Here is an 18,885-nt window from a genome sequence, read left to right on the forward strand (position 1 = left end):
TATTTGAATGTTTGTTAAAAATAATGAAATACAAAATGAATATAAAGGACAAGTTTTGGACGATATAGCACAGCCAGAGTTTTCTCAGGGTTGTGGATAGCCCTGTCACCACTTCACACATTAATTTGGTGTATTTCAAATTAAACAGGTTTTAGTACTTCAAATAAAACAGAGATCACCCTGTATTCCAATTTATTAATGATAAACAGATTCATATTTACGGGTGTTTTTTTTTTCAAGTCACTATACTATATATATATCAAAATACTACAAAAAAATATATCTAAATATCGTCTATTGTACTAGGAGTTGCCTCCCCTGCACTGAAAGTCTCACTAAATTCAGGTATGAGGAAAATGTTGATTTATTACTGCTTGTCGCTGATTAACCTGCAATTGTTCAATCATAATGCTTGCAATATGTATGCCTTGCTAGGCTCGTTTTGTTTACAAAACAAACATCGTGTAGCTAGAACAGTATAACCCTGTTACTTGTGAACACTGGACAGTTTTTAGTCTAACGTTACATCATGATAATGGTTTAGCATGGACAGTGCTGTGTGTTGAATATACACGAGGTTTGATCCATATAATATATGCAAGATAATCCTTGTCTTCATCAGAGACAAACAATACATAGGACGCTTAACCCCCCAACAAAACTGCGACAACACGTAATAAACATATCCTGATAAACATAGCCGTGTCGACGGTGACGTGTCTTTTCGTATAGGAAGGGAGGCAACTCTTTCAATGTTGGTTTAGCGTGTTAACTACGTATCCTATGGCGACAAAAAGCATGGTTGATTTTACAGTCCTTTTTAAATGAATAAACATACAGCAGTAAGTGTGAAAGTCACAATATCGTCATCAACCTGTTCATAAATTGTATTTTTCTGTTATAAGCAATAAAGTAAAACTTTTAATGTCATCTTCATAACGGGTCCTATGGTGTAATGGTTAGCACTCTGGACTTTGAATCCAGCGATCCGAGTTCAAATCTCGGTAGGACCTCTTTTATGTTTTTTTCTTTTTATTTGTTTTTCTTATAAATTGTTTTTCTGTGTAAATACCAAATGTTTTATTGATTGTTTGTGCCCATTTTAAATTATTTTGACTCCTTAAATAAAGCATTCTTGTTTTAACTTGTTAATTGCAATTTTAATTACATGTACATGTAAACAGTATATTTCCAGGAAATCATAATTTTTCGTGGCTTCATTAAAACTAGACTTCTACCTCAGTTTTTCTCCTAAAGTCAGTAACTAGCAAATTTAAAAACTAGTTGACGATTTTCATGATTTTAGTTAACAGACTGTTACCTACATGAATATGCATGTGTTTGTTTACAAGACTACCGCAGCTTGCATACAAACATCCCTACGGCTTGCCTGTCGTCTCCTAAATGTGTACCTGTTTGTGGCCAGTTTAGATTCCATCTTTCTGGACATGACCTCATCTCTGAGGAGCAGCAAACCAATGTATTATGGCAAATATAAGCTTACATAATTACCAAAGGCGATGGGTGTCACGTTGAATTGCCAGGTTTGGGTTTACAAAGGGAAATTCCCGGTGGAAAATCCATCAAAACAAACCACTTCACAGACAAAGCCCTGGAACACGGTCGGGACTAGGTCGGGACTAGGTCAGTATGTTTTGTGGTTTTCCCAAATATTTGCGGTTAACATCAATAATGGTTTCTAAACTCATAAGAAACAAAACAGCGAATTGTGCACGATCAGCATTATATTGAACTTACGGTAAAGTGTTGTAGCTCGAACTGTTTCTAGGTCAACACTTTATCATTTTCGGTTGAATACTCAAAATCGTTGCTATTCAAAGCTCACTAATTTCCTGTTCTTTCTGAAACAAAATGGATTGAAAATACTTCTACAACATGTCTCGGGGAACATTTAAACCTGCCCGCATCTCTTACGCAATGCGTTATATATATACTCACACATACTAAGATTATATCAATATAAAGTGTATTCATAAGTGTTCGTTTATAAGGCTTAAAACGTAAATCTCCCAGAATGAATTGACAAAGAGTATCGTTTTGAAGACTGACATACCATGTCATACTTAGGTTGTACGAGGAAGCTTCGCCTGACACCAGTGAATAGGTATGTGGTCACCTCCCCAACCACGGGGTTTCTCCAGTTTCTTCCCACAGTACATAACAACAAATATGATTAATATAAGTAACTCATGTTTCTTATACTGAGGACTAAAGTATATACGTAGGATACAGGGATGAGGCTGCTGTACAGCAGCATATGTCATTCCTGGTATGATAACATGATATTGATTGCCTATATATTATATTAAATAGTATATTATATTAACTTTTCCTATTATAGTTAAGAATTTTATTCTGTTCTAAGGGAGTGTGCGTCGCCTCATATTAATTAATTGCATACAGCTGTTTGAAGTTCGCTAACATTCGACAACAACAACATTTAACATCCTAAGTTAAAAACTTAAAAGTCGTATGTCGAGCTTCTGATGTTGTTTATTTCGTATGTCAAATGTAAGCCAACATCACACCGCCAACGTACAAACGATTTTTATGATAATTTAATCTCTTGGTAATTTCTTTTTTCAGTTATGATCGTTTGTAATAATTTTATTATGATAAAAAGGTTTCAAATTAAGACTTGCAAAGGTAAAAAAAACAAAAAAAAACAATGAATAATGATGGATAAGTTTAAGGTGGGGCAGTAATATAAAAGAGTTGGTATGTAAATGAAAATGTTGTAAATATGCTTAGATTTAAGACTAAATAACATCACACGTATTTCTTGGAAAGAGACTTGGTGATAGGACAGTTCTTCCACATCACAGTATACGGACAAAGGACAGAACGGGTTGTAGTCCGACCCTCCTACAATATAGTAATATACGGACAAAGGACAGAACGGGTTGTAGTCCGACCCTCCTACAATATAGTAATATACGGACAAAGGACAGAACGGTTTGTAGTCCGACCCTCCTACAATATAGTATTATACGGACAAAGGACAGAACGGTTTGTAGTCCGACTCTCCTACAATATAGTAATATACGGACAAAGGACAGAACGGTTTGTAGTCCGACTCTCCTACAATATAGTAATATACGGACATATGACAGAACGGGTTGTAGTCCGACTCTCCTACAATATAACATTATACGGACATATGACAGAACGGGTTGTAGTCCGACTTTCCTACAATATAGTAATATACGGGCATATGACAGAACGGGTTGTAGTCCGACTCTCCTACAATATAGTAATATACGGACATATGACAGAACGGGTTGTAGTCCGACTCTCCTACAATATAGCATTATACGGACATATGACAGAACGGGTTGTAGTCCGACTCTCCTACAATATAGTAATATACGGACAAAGGACAGAACGGGTTGTAGTCCGACTCTCCTACAATATAGCATTATACGGACATATGACAGAACGGGTTGTAGTCCGACTCTCCTACAATATAGTAATATACGGACAAAGGACAGAACGGGTTGTAGTCCGACTCTCCTAGAATATAGTAATATACGGACAAAGGACAGAGCGGGTTGTAGTCCGACTCTCCTACAATATAGTAATATACGGACAAAGGACAGAACGGTTTGTAGTCCGACCTCCTATGATATAGTAATATACGGACATATGACAGAACGGGTTGTAGTCCGACTCTCCTACACTATAGTAATATACGGACAAAGGACAGAACGGTTTGTAGTCCGGACCTCCTACAATATAGTATTATATGGACAAAGGACAGAACGGTTTATAGTCCGGACCTCCTACAATATAGTATTATACCGACAAAGGATAGAACGGTTTGTAGTCCGGACCTCCTACAATACTGTATATAACGGACAAGGACAGAAGGACTGTTTGTTAGTCGGACCCCTACAATAGTATATACGGACATAACAAAATTTTTAACGGACATAGACAGGTTTTGTAGTCAGACACCCTACATCATATATACGACTAGACAATTTATACGGACATAGGACAGAAGGACTGTTTGTATCAGGACACCCCTACAATACTGTAATATACGGACATAGGACAGAAGGACTGTTTGTATATACGGACATAGGACAGAAGGACTGTTTGTATATACGGACATAGGACAGAAGGACTGTTTGTATCAGGACACCCCTACAATGCAGTAATATACGGACATAGGACAGAAGGACTGTTTGTATATACGGACATAGGACAGAAGGACTGTTTGTATATACGGACATAGGACAGAAGGACTGTTTGTATATACGGACATAGGACAGAAGGACTGTTTGTATATACGGACATAGGACAGACGGACTGTTTGTATCAGGACACCCTTACAATACAGTAATATACGGACATAGGACAGAAGGACTGTTTGTATATACGGACATAGGACAGAAGGACTGTTTGTATATACGGACATTGGACAGAAGGACTGTTTGTATCAGGACCCTCCTACAATACAGTGATATACGGACATAGGACAGAAGGACTGTATGCATATACGGACATAGGACAGAAGGACTGTTTGTATATACGGACATAGGACAGAAGGACTGTATGTATCAGGACACTTTTACAATACAGTACATATATGTAATATACAAATGTTCAAAGCATATACACAATGAGTTAAGATATGTATTCAAGTACATATTTAATTGCACATAGTAGTAGATCTTTACATATAAAAATAATAATAATAATTTTGATTAAATCACACACAGTTTTATTTTCAATATTACAATTGTACCACTACAGTATACTTTAGTTTAATTGTCGCCTACTAAATAGTACAATTGTAATAAATCGATATGTATTGATTGTTTACTGCTGGTGACTTGGCATACGTTGTGATGAACACTATAATACGTAAGTATCTAGCATAAACCGTAACAGGGATACACATGCAGAGTATCGAAACAATAGGACAAGTACACGGGTAGGGTTCGTGACGTGATATCAATGTCACATTGGGACATGCACACAGGTAGAGATCGTGACGAGACATCAATGTCACATTGGGACATGTACACAGGTAGAATGTGTGACGTGACATCAATATCACATTGGGACATGTACACGGGTAGAGTTCGTGACGAGACATCAATGTCACATTGGGACATGTACACGGGTAGAGTTCGTGATGAGACATCAATGTCACATTGGGACATGTACACAGAGTTCGTGACGAGACATCAATGTCACATTGGGACATACACACAGGTAGAGTTCATGACGAGACATCAATGTCACATTGGGACATACACAGGTAGAGTTCGTGACGAGACATCAATGTCACATTGGGACATGCACACAGGTAGAGTTCGTGACGTGACATCAATGTCACATTGGGACATACACAGGTAGAATGTGTGACGTGACATCAATGTCACATTGGGACATACACAGGTAGAGTTCGTGACGAGACATCAATGTCACATTGGGACATACACAGGTAGAGTTCGTGACGAGACATCAATGTCAAATTGGGACATACACAGGTAGAATGTGTGACGTGACATCAATGTCACATTGGGACATACACAGGTAGAGTGTGTGACGTGACATCAATGTCACATTGGGACATACACAGGTTGAGTTCGTGACGAGACATCAATGTCACATTGGGACATACACAGGTAGAGTTCGTGACGAGACATTAATGTCACATTGGGACATACACAGGTAGAGTTCGTGACGTGACATCATAGAATGTGTGACGTGACATCAATGTCACATTGGGACATGTACACGGGTAGAGTTCGTGACGTGACATAAATGTCACATTGGGACATGTACACAGGTAGGGTTCGTGACGTGACATCAATGTTACATTGGGACATGTACACGGGTAGAATGTGTGACGTGACATCAATGTCACATTGGGACATGTACACAGAGTTCGTGACGAGACATCAATGTCACATTTGGACATGTGCATGGGTAGAGGTCTTGAAGAGACATTAATGTCTCATTGGGACATACACAGGTAGAATGTGTGACGTGACATCAGTGTCACATTTGGACATGTACACAGGTAGAGTTCGTGACGAGACATCAATGTCACATTGGGACATGCACAGAGTTCGTGACGTGACATCAATGTCACATTGGGACATGTACACAGGTAGAATGTGTGACGAGACATCAATATCACATTGGGACATGTACACGGGTAGAGTTCGTGACGAGACATCAATGTCACATTGGGACATATACACAGGTAGAATGTGTGACGAGACATCAATGTCACATTGGGACATGTACACAGGTAGAGTTCGTGACGTGACATCAATGTCACATTGGGACATGTACACAGGTAGAATGTGTGACGTGACATCAATGTCGCATTGGGACAATGTCTCAGTACGATATCAACCTTGCAGACAAAAAAGCTGTAAATGCCATTGTTGTGTTTTGACAAACCGTATGGTATCTATATTTATTTTAGATAGATCATTTCTAATTATATCGATGTTAGATTAATATACATATACATAATCATGTGTGTATCATTAACGTACCACGGAGAGGACATATATTGTTAATAAGATATACGGCCTGTTACCTTGTATGGACTACATTAGCCAATGTCATAATTTTGTATGTATCACTATTGTCGTACTATATACTCTTGGGCCATTTCTGCGCGTGTTGCTTGGCAGAAATCGATCGTGTTTTCATGATAATACGGACAAGTACGTTACTTTATGGAACCTGTCAGTTTTTTTTGTTTTTGTTTGGGTTTTTACTAGTACATGTAAAAATCGTAGGTAGGGATAGGAACACTAGATATGAATGAAAAACAGAGAAAATCTGCAATTTCCCTGCTGGTAACCATGTAAGTTAAGATCGAGGTAAGCAGTAGATTATGATTTGCTTTTTCATCAATATCTAAATACTGCCACTTTTTTTTTTATTATTATTATTAAGTTTAGAGGGATTTCATTAATTTATTATAATCCACAACATTAAGAATGATCGTTTCAAGTTTATCGGGATTATATTGGTAATCACATATAGAGGAACTATTTAAGCAACTTACATGTATCAACGTTAACGATATTGTATTAACAATGTATCGTATATAGAGTGAGTATATACGTAACCTGCATGTATCAAGTTTAAAGTGATTCTATCAATTATGTATCCTATGTATAGTGAATATATGCTTCTGTTTCCGGTTCCGGTTCCGGTTGCCGTTTAGAACGCTGAGAATTTAGTGAGAGAAGAAAACAACACAATTGTTTAGTCTCAGATATTATTGCGCATGATAGTACAAAATGAAATGAACATAGCATGTACCTGGAACAAAGGAGGATAAAGGAACGTTTCGGCAAGGAAATTAAGAATGAGACATTGGCTTGTGTTATAGTATCAGCGAGCAGAACATATTAAAGATGGCGACGTCCTTAGAGACGGAACAAAGAAGCGAAGAGAAAGAGCAGCCAATCTCTAGCAGCTTCGATACAAACTTTCCCTTTGAGTTTGACAGTGAGGAGGAAGAGGATCAATGAAAGTGTTAAAATTGCTCCAAAGTATTTACGGATGTTGACGATAAAAAGTAAAGAAGTGGTCAGAAAACTAATCTCAGAGTCGTAAACAAAAGGAAATCAAAAAGATATTCAAAGACATCAATCTGATACCCTAATAGCTCAGCCAAATATCACTTACATCATGTCAGACACCAATGATCGCAAAATAGAGAGCGTAATATTGTTGTTTATTGGATCCCTGAATGTCAATCAACATCGAAACAAACTGGGCATGACACTGAACTAGTCAAAAACATAATGAAAAAGTTCCATGTTGATTGTGATAATGAGGATGTAGCAAAAGTTTGGAAACTATATTAAGAGAAATCAACAGGACAAGGGTGAACCCAGACCGTACCTGGTATCTCTGTACAGTTTAAAAAATTGAAATTTAAGAACTATCCAGGAACATCAGAAAACCAGGAGAAGATCAAAATCTGTAAAATGATGATAAAAATAATAAAATCAACAATTTTTTCACAAATGCAGAAAGGGATCAAGAAAGTTAACTCTGGGAGGAAGCAAAGAAGAAAAGGAGAACACTTTCCATCTGGGGAATTAACGTTCAAAGTAGGTGGTCCTGCTGTCTTTCTGTTCTTCTATTAAATTAGGACCTTCGTACATGCATCCAATCAGGAGAAATTATTTCCATATCTTGACCGAGATTATTTCATCAAATTTACATTGTACTTCTACTCTGTGGTATCTAATCTTTATATACAAACCTACTCATCTGCAAAACCATATAGGCATGTACTACTTAAGGGTGATAATGATCAACCTAAAATAGATTGGGAATCACACCAAAAACGACACGGAAAGCGAAAACATTATAGAATGTCTGAGGGATAATGTCTTATACCAACATGTTACAAATAACACCCGAGGTAGAAAAGGCAGCTATCCAAATATTATTGATATGGTAGTAACAAATGAAGAGGAGAGGATTCATGAAATCAGATATGAGTTTTCCATAGGGATGCAGCGAACATTTAGTCTTAAGCTTCAATTTTAATTGCAAGAAAACCAACAATAATAATGAAGTAAAACGGTTTAGGTTTAGCCATGGAGATGATGGTATGAGACAGAAAGTCCCCAGAGACTGGAAGGAAATCCTTGACGGGAACATGGAGGACATGTACAAGACATTCACAGATATTATTGAGGCTAGTGCACCTAAATACATTCCAAAAATAGTTAAAAAAAAAAACCACATTCATCCGAGGAAGAAAGGCCACCAATCAACGAAATAATACGTAAACAAAAATCATCAAATAACACAAAATGTGGCAACACTTTTTGGAAAAATGATGTCAGACAAAATACACTTTAGCTAGGATTGGTTTATTTTGTGTAATATCCTATTGACAACCAGGGTCATTTGGCCCACGTGGGTTTGGAACTAAAGCTAGGAATCGGTTATAATGGAAATAACTGCACTCACGAAGGGATAGAGAAAGAAGAAACACAGAAGATATAAAGCTAAAACCAAAACGATATTGGAATTATGTTAATTCAAAACAAAAAGTAAAAAAGCGAATTTCGAACTGAAAAAGATAAAATGATGATGAAAAACAAATGACTGTGGAGTATGTTGATAAAGAAGACGTTTTAACCAATTCTTCAGCAGTGTATTCACACAAGAACCCTCTGGCAAAACCACAGACTTTGAAAATAGACACATTCACCTAGTTGAAGAATTACATGTAAGGAAGACAAGTTACCAGGATCAGATAGAATGCGTCCCAAAGTTGTAAAAGAACTCAGAGGGAAAGCATTAGTGTACCACTTAACAGATACATTTAATAAATCTTTTCTAGAGGGAAAAGTACCATATACTTGAAAGGAGGCCAATATAACAGCAATGTGCAAGAAAGGGCCAAAATCGGACCCAAGAGTATAATTGTCAAAACAATAAGAAAAGTAGTGAATAAAAGCATTGTTAATCAAATAGGTCAAATAATCGTTTGAGAAACCAATAATTTGGCGTTATATCTGGGAGATTAACGCAACTCAAACTGATAACTGTATAAGAAGAATGGACTGAGATCTTTAGTTAACGGGGAACTTTATATAATATATAGGGACTTTATGAAGGCCTTTGATAAGGTGCCTCATCAACGCATTATCAGGTTATGGATTCAGCAATCGAGTTGTTAAATGGATCGAGGATTTTCTTACAAACAGATGTCAACGTGTATTGGTGAATGGAGAATCTTCTTCAACATACCCTGTAATAAGTGATGGATATCGCATAGGAAGTGCACTGTAATAAGTGGTATACCCATAGGAAGTGCACTGTAATAAGTGGTATACCCATAGGAAGTGCACTGGGTCCAATTTTATTCCTCCTGTATATGTATGACAGATATCAATTACTGCGTCCCTTTCACCACTATTTGCTGATGGTATTGGATTATTCAAGCAGGTTAAGACTAAAGAGGATTTGGAAAAAAGTGATCAGATACCTGGCTACTAAATATAATTCTAACAAATGTGAAGTATCATCCATAAGAGCTTCATAAAGAAGAAGAGTCGTCAGGGCCGAAAGAAGGACGGCTTCAACTAGGAAAAATCACCAGTAAAATAGACATTGGCGTAACGATAGGTGATAACTTTAATTATATATGCATCCGATAATTAACAAGGCAAACAGCATAGTTTGTAGGAGGCCATTTGTGCATCTTGATACAGGAATATTAAAATGATTATCTAAAGCACTAGTAAGACCCATTTTAGAGTACGTCGTTAGCGTTTGGAGCCCTTACAACGCTAAAGACATCGATCTCATCGAGAACGTGCAAAGAAGAGAAACTAAGCTACAACATGTACCTGGCATTAAATATCTGTCAAACACCGAACGTTTAAAGTGATTAAATCTTCCAACACCAAAGCACCGACGGAGGAGAGGAGGAAGACACGATAAGCGTTTTAAAAATTGTCAACAACATTATGTTTTAAGAGAACTAGAGAATATCTCCAAATGGGCAATACAAACAGGACCAGAGGCCACTTCAGGTGACGTCTGGATATAAGAAAACACTCTTATAGTCAAAGAATGTTAGGTACAGAAACCAATCAACACAATCTGCTGTAGAGGAGGTATCAGTACTTTTGTAGTATACATACTCAGTATAGTGGTATAGTGAGGACACCAAATACTAGTGTAGTATACATACTCAGTATAGTGGTAGTGAGGGCACCAAGTACTAGTGTAGTATACATACTCAGTATAGTGGTAGTGAGGGCACCAAGTACTAGTGTAGTATACATACTCAGTATAGTGGTAGTGAGGGCACCAAGTACTAGTGTAGTATACATACTCAGTATAGTGGTAGTGAGGACACCAAGTACTGGTGTAGTATACATACTCAGTATAGTGGTAGTGAGGACACCAAGTACTGGTGTAGTATACATATTCAGTATAGTGGTAGTGAGGACACCAAGTACTAGTGTAGTATATATACTCAGTATAGTGGTGGTGAGGACACCAAATACTAGTGTAGTATACATACTCAGTATGGTGGTAGTGAGGACACCAAGTACTAGTGTAGTATACATACTCAGTATAGTGGTAGTGAGGACACCAAGTACTAGTGTAGTATACATACTCAGTATAGTGGTAGTGAGGACACCAAGTACTGGTGTAGTATACATACTCAGTATAGTGGTAGTGAGGACACCAAGTACTGGTGTAGTATACATACTCAGTATAGTGGTAGTGAGGACACCAAGTACTAGTGTAGTATACATACTCAGTATAGTGGTATAGTGAGGACACCAAGTACTAGTGTAGTATACATACTCAGTATAGTGGTAGTGAGGACACCAAGTACTAGTGTAGTGGTAGTACTCAGTATAGTGGTAGTGAGGATACCAAGTACTAGTGTAGTATACATACTCAGTATAGTGGTAGTGAGGATACCAAGTACTAGTGTAGTATACATACTCAGTATAGTGGTAGTGAGGGCACCAAGTACTAGTGTAGTATACATACTCAGTATAGTGGTAGTGAGGACACCAAGTACTAGTGTAGTATACATACTCAGTATAGTGGTAGTGAGGACACCAAGTACTAGTGTAGTATACATACTCAGTATAGTGGTAGTGAGGACACCAAGTACTAGTGTAGTATACATACTCAGTATAGTGGTAGTGAGGACACCAAGTACTAGTGTAGTATACATACTCAGTATAGTGGTATAGTGAGGACACCAAGTACTAGTGTAGTATACATACTCAGTATAGTGGTAGTGAGGACACCAAGTACTAGTGTAGTGGTAGTACTCAGTATAGTGGTAGTGAGGATACCAAGTACTAGTGTAGTATACATACTCAGTATAGTGGTAGTGAGGATACCAAGTACTAGTGTAGTATACATACTCAGTATAGTGGTAGTGAGGGCACCAAGTACTAGTGTAGTATACATACTCAGTATAGTGGTATAGTGAGGACACCAAGTACTAGTGTAGTATACATACTCAGTATAGTGGTAGTGAGGACACCAAGTACTAGTGTAGTATACATACTCAGTATAGTGGTAGTGAGGACACCAAGTACTAGTGTAGTATACATACTCAGTATAGTGGTAGTGAGGACACCAAGTACTAGTGTAGTATACATACTCAGTATAGTGGTATAGTGAGGACACCAAGTACTAGTGTAGTATACATACTCAGTATAGTGGTAGTGAGGACACCAAGTACTAGTGTAGTATACATACTCAGTATAGTGGTAATGAGGACACCAAGTACTAGTGTAGTATACATACTCAGTATAGTGGTAGTGAGGACACCAAGTACTAGTGTAGTATACATACTCAGTATAGTGGTAGTGAGGACACCAAGTACTGGTGTAGTATTCATACTCAGTATAGTGGTATAGTGAGGACACCAAGTACTGGTGTAGTATACATACTCAGTATAGTGGTAGTGAGGACACCAAGTACTGGTGTAGTATACACTCAGTATAGTGGTAGTGAGGACACCAAGTACTAGTGTAGTATACATACTCAGTATAGTGGTAGTGAGGACACCAAGTACTAGTGTAGTATACATACTCAGTATAGTGGTAGTGAGGACACCAAGTACTAGTGTAGTATACATACTCAGTATAGTGGTAGTGAGGACACCAAGTACTAGTGTAGTATATATACTCAGTATAGTGGTGGTGAGGACACCAAATACTAGTGTAGTATACATACTCCGTATAGTGGTAGTGAGGACACCAAGTACTAGTGTAGTATACATACTCAGTATAGTGGTAGTGAGGACACCAAGTACTGGTGTAGTATACATACTCAGTATAGTGGTGGTGAGGACACCAAGTACTAGTGTAGTATATATACTCAGTATAGTGGTGGTGAGGACACCAAGTACTAGTGTTGTATATATACTCAGTATAGTGGTAGTGAGGACACCAAGTACTAGTGTAGTATACATACTCAGTATAGTGGTAGTGAGGACACCAAGTACTAGTGTAGTATATATACTCAGTATAGTGGTGGTGAGGACACCAAGTACTAGTGTAGTATATATACTCAGTATAGTGGTAGTGAGGACACCAAGTACTAGTGTAGTATACATACTCAGTATAGTGGTAGTGAGGACACCAAGTACTAGTGAAGTATACTCTGTAGCAGTATAGTATGATAATTCATTGAAAACTAATTCCTAGTGAAACAGGAGTGCGAATTATAATGTATATTCCCTACATGGCAGGCATGGAATCCATCTTGGATTTGGTGTGGACCACATCTGTATCATACCAAGCAAGTTAGAATTTAATCTTTCTTACGGAATTTGAGCAGTTAAATCCGGAACGTTGAAAAAATGTTATAATAGTAACCTGATCATTATATAAAAACAAAATGTGTTTATATTCGTTTTTTGAAAAAAATGAAATCGTACTAATATTAGTGCTGATATGAAATGGATTACTTGATATTGTATGTTGCATTGTTACATTTGTATCTTTATTGTGTATATTATAATCAGATATAAATTATCTGTATTATATATTAACCCATGTGCATCCCATTCATATCATGATATCTGTTCACCCACCGGTTCGTTGTTTACGTTGACCTAATTAGGGACATTTGATCGTAATGCCGTTTGATAAAATCTCCCAATGTTTGAAAGAATTCCTTATTCTTTAAACTTGAACTATTCACATATAATGCATTACCATTCATTAGATCATCATTCTCTCCAAATTGTATATCAACACAAAAAATATGTTTGGTCTTTACTGTAGCTTGTTTTTACCTTCTTAAATATTGTATAATTCCTCACATATCGTACATAATGAAATCCTTCAGAAAAAAATATACTTCTCAAACAGCGCATTACTCCAACATTAAAGTACTTCTTACAAAAATATATTATTACTCAAACATCTCGTTACTCAAACATCTCATTACTCAAACATCTCATTACTCAAACATCTCATTACTCTTCAATCATCTCCTTACTCAACAAACATTAGATTACTTCTTATAACAATGTATTACTTCTCAAACATCTCATTACTCCAACATTAATGTACTTCTTATAACAATGTATTACTTCTCAAACATCTCATTACTCCAACATTAATGTACTTCTTATAACAATGTATTACTTCTCAAACATCTCATTACTCCAACATTAAAGTACTTCTTACAACAATGTATTACTTCTCAAACATCTCATTACTCCAACATTAATGTACTTCTTACAACAATGTATTACTTCTCAAACATCTCATTACTCCAACATTAATGTACTTCTTATAACAATGTATTACTTCTCAAACATATCATTACTCCAACATTAATGTACTTCTTACAACAATGTATTACTTCTCAAACATCTCATTACTCCAACATTAATGTACTTCTTACAACAATGTATTACTTCTCAAACATCTCATTACTCCAACATTAATGTACTTCTTACAACAATGTATTACTTCTCAAACATCTCATTACTCCAACATTAATGTACTTCTTACAACAATGTATTACTTCTCAAACATCTCATTACTCCAACATTAATGTACTTCTTACAACAATGTATTACTTCTCAAACATCTCATTACTCCAACATTAATGTACTTCTTACAACAATGTATTACTTCTCAAACATATCATTACTCCAACATTAATGTGCTTCTTATAGCAATGTATTACTTCTCAAACATCTCATTACTCCAACATTAATGTACTTCTTACAACAATGTATTACTTCTCAAACATCTCATTACTCCAACATCAAATTGCTTCTTACAACAATATAATATGGATCAGATTATTTAACTTTCAGATTTACAGATCTGATATGTGACCTATCATATTGTGATCGGATATCGGGGATAAGAATATAAATTTGTTATATTACAGATTTGGAGATGTGACCTATTATGCAATGTGGAAATATCGAGGATAATTTGATAATAGCAGATAGTTCTAGCGATTCCAACGCATCTCTTTCGGACGATAATTTAGAGAGGGCGTACAACAGCTCACTAAAAGAAGGAAGCAGCTTACCTTTACTGAAGGAAGAACTGCGTCTCAAGATACAACACGGACGGCTGGAAAGTGGTCGGGAGGAACTCGTAGTAGCACAAAGTCCACCAAAACCTGACATTGTGAGTAAATCGGTACACCAGTTAATGTGTTAGGAATGTATTGTGTATGTTGTGGTGTTTTGTATTAACGCTGAAATCTTTGCCGGCCCAAATTCACTGTTATCAATGTGTACGGTTAGAGTAAAAATGTATTGTACACCAACAGTTCTCGAAAACTAAATAATGATAATAATATATTCTACGCATTGGCAAAGCAATGTATCATACACTTGCCATTTCAATATTCATTATATACCATTTTAATATAAAGATTTATATATATATATATATAAATAAATAAATAAATGTTTAAAATCTGGATATGCATCAACACTACAGATTCATTAAGAAATTACTGCATGATTGTTAAAGTGAGTTGGAATGATGTCTCATACGGATAATAATAAATAACAATGGAAATGGTTCACTTTTGTTTTATAGTACTCTGCTTGTTTTGATTTACATGTGATTCTCTACAGAACACTTCTGTTTCCGATTATCTTATTTTCAAGTTGACGTTAGCAGAAGTATTAAAGAAGAATCGCCGACGTTACCAAAATCGCCAGTCAGCGGATCGGTCGAGACACCGTGGAAGAGAATACGAAAAACAACTTATAAAGGTAACGACATTTCATTCATTTATGGCATTCATTAACCAAGCTCTCAGGCTTTAGGTAAGCAACGTAATTCGATAATGAGATGTTCCATTATATAAAGATCGTGGCGAGTCTGGGATATTTCTCTTAAATATGAATAAAGAAGTTAAATGCCAATTTGGGGCATGGGTATACGACCAAACCGATGATCGTGTGACAACCACCCCTTTTTAAAGTCACAAGCATAAGAGATAATAGTACAATGTTGCATAAAATGATAGAGATGTTGCTCTGTTCATCCTTACTTCGTAACCATGAAATATGAAGTGTACAATATACTCCTCCAGCCGGTTGCAAGTTATAACGCGTAACTCCGTGTCACCCAACATAATGTCGACTTAAGCGTCATAGTTATGGTGTTATTAGTCATAGTTATGGTGTTATTAGTCATAGTTATGGTGTTGTTAGTCATAGTTATGGTGTTATTAGTCATAGTTATGGTGTTGTTAGTCATAGTTATGGTGTTATTAGTCATAGTTATGGTGTTGTTAGTCATAGTTATGGTGTTATCAGTCATAGTTATGGTGTTATTAGTCATAGTTATGGTGTTGTTAGTCATAGTTATGGTGTTATTAGTCATAGTTATGGTGTTATCAGTCATATTTATGGTGTTATTAGTCATAGTTATGGTGTTATTAGTCATAGTTATGGTGTTGTTAGTCATAGTTATGGTGTTGTTAGTCATAGTTATGGTGTTATTAGTCATAGTTATGGTGTTATTAGTCATAGTTATGGTGTTGTTAGTCATAGTTATGGTGTTATTAGTCATAGTTATGGTGTTATTAGTCATAGTTATGGTGTTATTAGTCATAGTTATGGTGTTATTAGTCATAGTTATGGTGTTATTAGTCATAGTTATGGTGTTGTTAGTCATAGTTATGGTGTTATTAGTCATAGTTATGGTGTTATTAGTCATAGTTATGGTGTTATTAGTCATAGTTATGGTGTTATTAAATACATTGACAGAAACATGGCACACTCTTACTGCTTCTGTTTGAATTTCCAGACAATTGACGCCCAGGAAAAGCGCAAGGCCGACTTGGAGCAACTTAGAGACCGCCTAATGGCAACAAAGAAGATGCTTACAGAGATGTTAGCTCAACATTCTAAATGTTCCATAAGTATTGGTAGAGATTTGAAGGCGCAGAAATATAAATCTCTTCTGGACTCCGATCGGCGTAAATAGATAACATCGTATTTGTACACATGACAACTCTAAATGGCTTCAAACCTTTATGTGATTATATATTGATTTTCGATAAGTTTTTACGGTATATTCAATTAGCATGTTGCGTGTTATGTTTCAAAGAAAATTTTTTTGCTAACCTTTTTTTTCGTTAAAATAACATACAGCAGACCCACGAAAGATTGTATACTATATTTAAACAATAATATAAACAATTAAACACTATTTTGTGGAAATGTTGAATTAGAAAAATGTGACTTATGAATTGTAATAAAAAATACGGCTTTACCGTATGACAACAAATGCTGATTTTTTTCAGTCCTACAGTTATATCAGCATTTCGATCTTTATCAAGGCCTTGATTTGGAACTCATTTATAAGATAGGTATAGGTCAAATGTCTCGATATACATTAGCCTGTGATGTACATGTAACAGGTTAATGTTGTTGTGCCGTGCATTTCTCTACAACTTTGTAATGAAAACTAGCTTGTCTCGCGTGTCAATCTGCTGGACTTTCCGGTATATCATTCACCATGGTGCGTAGGTTTACCCTCCCACGACACTTACCATCGGTGGTACCGTCCGTCGTGCATCAGGTCTTTTGTAATGACTAATAAGTAGTCCTAACCATAAATAACTATTTCTATATTATTTGAAGTGAAAGTGAAATTCAAGATGACTGTCATGATACCATCTTTAAAATATACTTTGAACTTATAAATCCAATACTAATAGCTTCATTAGATAAGACTATATACATATCCAGGTGACCTTTATGCTGAATAACTTGTTTTTAAAGGTTCATCTTAATTACAAGATGAACACCACATACAGGTACTAAGTATATACAAATGATGTGTACCACATAACTGACTTATGAATTTGACCTGTGACATTAGATGTTACACATTGATAAGAACCAGTTTGACCTGCTTTATATTGTAACACATTTATTGACATTTGAAAAAAAAGAAACATTGAATTGTTATACGATTATACAAATTCTAAGTACCATATTGCTAAGAATCGATTACAAATTAAATCTGTCACCTTTATTGAACTTTATATTGACGAGTGGAAACTTTTGTTATTTGATATACAAATAAAGATCGTACTTGAGTATTGATGACCGACTTATGCTTTGTGATGTTTTATGCTCTATATAAATCGACAATGTGTCTTCTGCCTCTAGGTGTATACTATAAGTGTATCAGTGTTACCCTAGCTCCCATGTGTAATCCATTCAATAACAAACGTTTAACTATCCTATCACAAAGAGGTTACCCAGATACGTAGTGTGAATCTGTTCCCCCTCTTATCACAATGAGAATACTCGTATACATATTGTGAATCTGTTTTCCCTCTTTTAACAATGAGATTACCCGTATACGTATTGTAAATTGTTTTCCCTCTTTTAACAATGAGATTACCCGTATACGTATTGTGAATCTGTTTTAGGGGACTACAAAAATGCGTTTTGTGAACCTGTTTCCCTCCTATCACAATGAGATTGCCCGTATACGTAGTATGAATATGTTTTCCCTCCATTTTTGGTTTGTTTTTGTTTAACGTCCTATAAACAGCCAGGGAACTCGCAACCCAGTGGTGGAGGGCTAGTGATAAAGTGTCGGTACACCTTAACCACTCGGCCACCGCGGCCCACCATCCACAAACAGATTACATAGATACGTAGTGTGAATCTGCTATTTCCTCCTATTTCAAGGGGACTACACGTATACGTAGTATGAATATGTTTTCCCACCATTCACAAACAGATTACATAGATACGTAGTGTTTATCTGTTTTCCCTTCTTTCAAAAACAGATTACCAAGATACGTATTGTGAATCTTTTTTTCCCTCCATTTACAAAG

General features: G+C 36.2%; 1 protein-coding gene and 1 non-coding gene across 3 annotated transcripts; both read left to right on the plus strand.

Moving 5' to 3' along the window:
• Positions 1 to 941: 941 nt before the first annotated feature.
• Trnaq-uug lies at positions 942 to 1,013 on the plus strand. Its single transcript has one exon. It is a non-coding gene; the product is annotated as a tRNA-Gln (tRNA).
• Positions 1,014 to 1,409: 396 nt separating this feature from the next.
• Positions 1,410 to 18,140, plus strand: LOC117324399. Of its 2 annotated transcripts, none has more exons than XM_033880247.1 (4): positions 1,410 to 1,644; positions 14,944 to 15,191; positions 15,683 to 15,790; positions 16,833 to 18,140. In XM_033880247.1, exons 2-4 carry the CDS (start codon positions 14,964 to 14,966, stop codon positions 17,010 to 17,012), a joined length of 516 nt encoding a protein of 171 aa, XP_033736138.1. In that variant the 5' UTR covers positions 1,410 to 1,644; positions 14,944 to 14,963; the 3' UTR covers positions 17,013 to 18,140. The 2 variants fall into 2 exon arrangements, with proteins under 2 accessions (XP_033736138.1, XP_033736144.1); XM_033880253.1 differs by lacking the exon at positions 1,410 to 1,644 and adding an exon at positions 2,023 to 2,125.
• The last annotated feature ends 745 nt before the right edge of the window (positions 18,141 to 18,885 follow it).

The sequence above is a fragment of the Pecten maximus genome, chromosome 1 (assembly GCF_902652985.1).
Source record: "Pecten maximus chromosome 1, xPecMax1.1, whole genome shotgun sequence".
NCBI lineage: Eukaryota > Metazoa > Mollusca > Bivalvia > Pectinida > Pectinidae > Pecten > Pecten maximus.

Coding starts and splice junctions, on each gene's coding strand:
- LOC117324399 (XM_033880247.1), top strand. CDS start 14,964: ATGCAATGTGGAAATATCGAGGATAATTTGATAATAGCAGATAGTTCT. Junction 15,192..15,682: donor GTCCACCAAAACCTGACATT/GTGAGTAAATCG, acceptor CTTATTTTCAAG/TTGACGTTAGCAGAAGTATT. Junction 15,791..16,832: donor ACGAAAAACAACTTATAAAG/GTAACGACATTT, acceptor TTGAATTTCCAG/ACAATTGACGCCCAGGAAAA.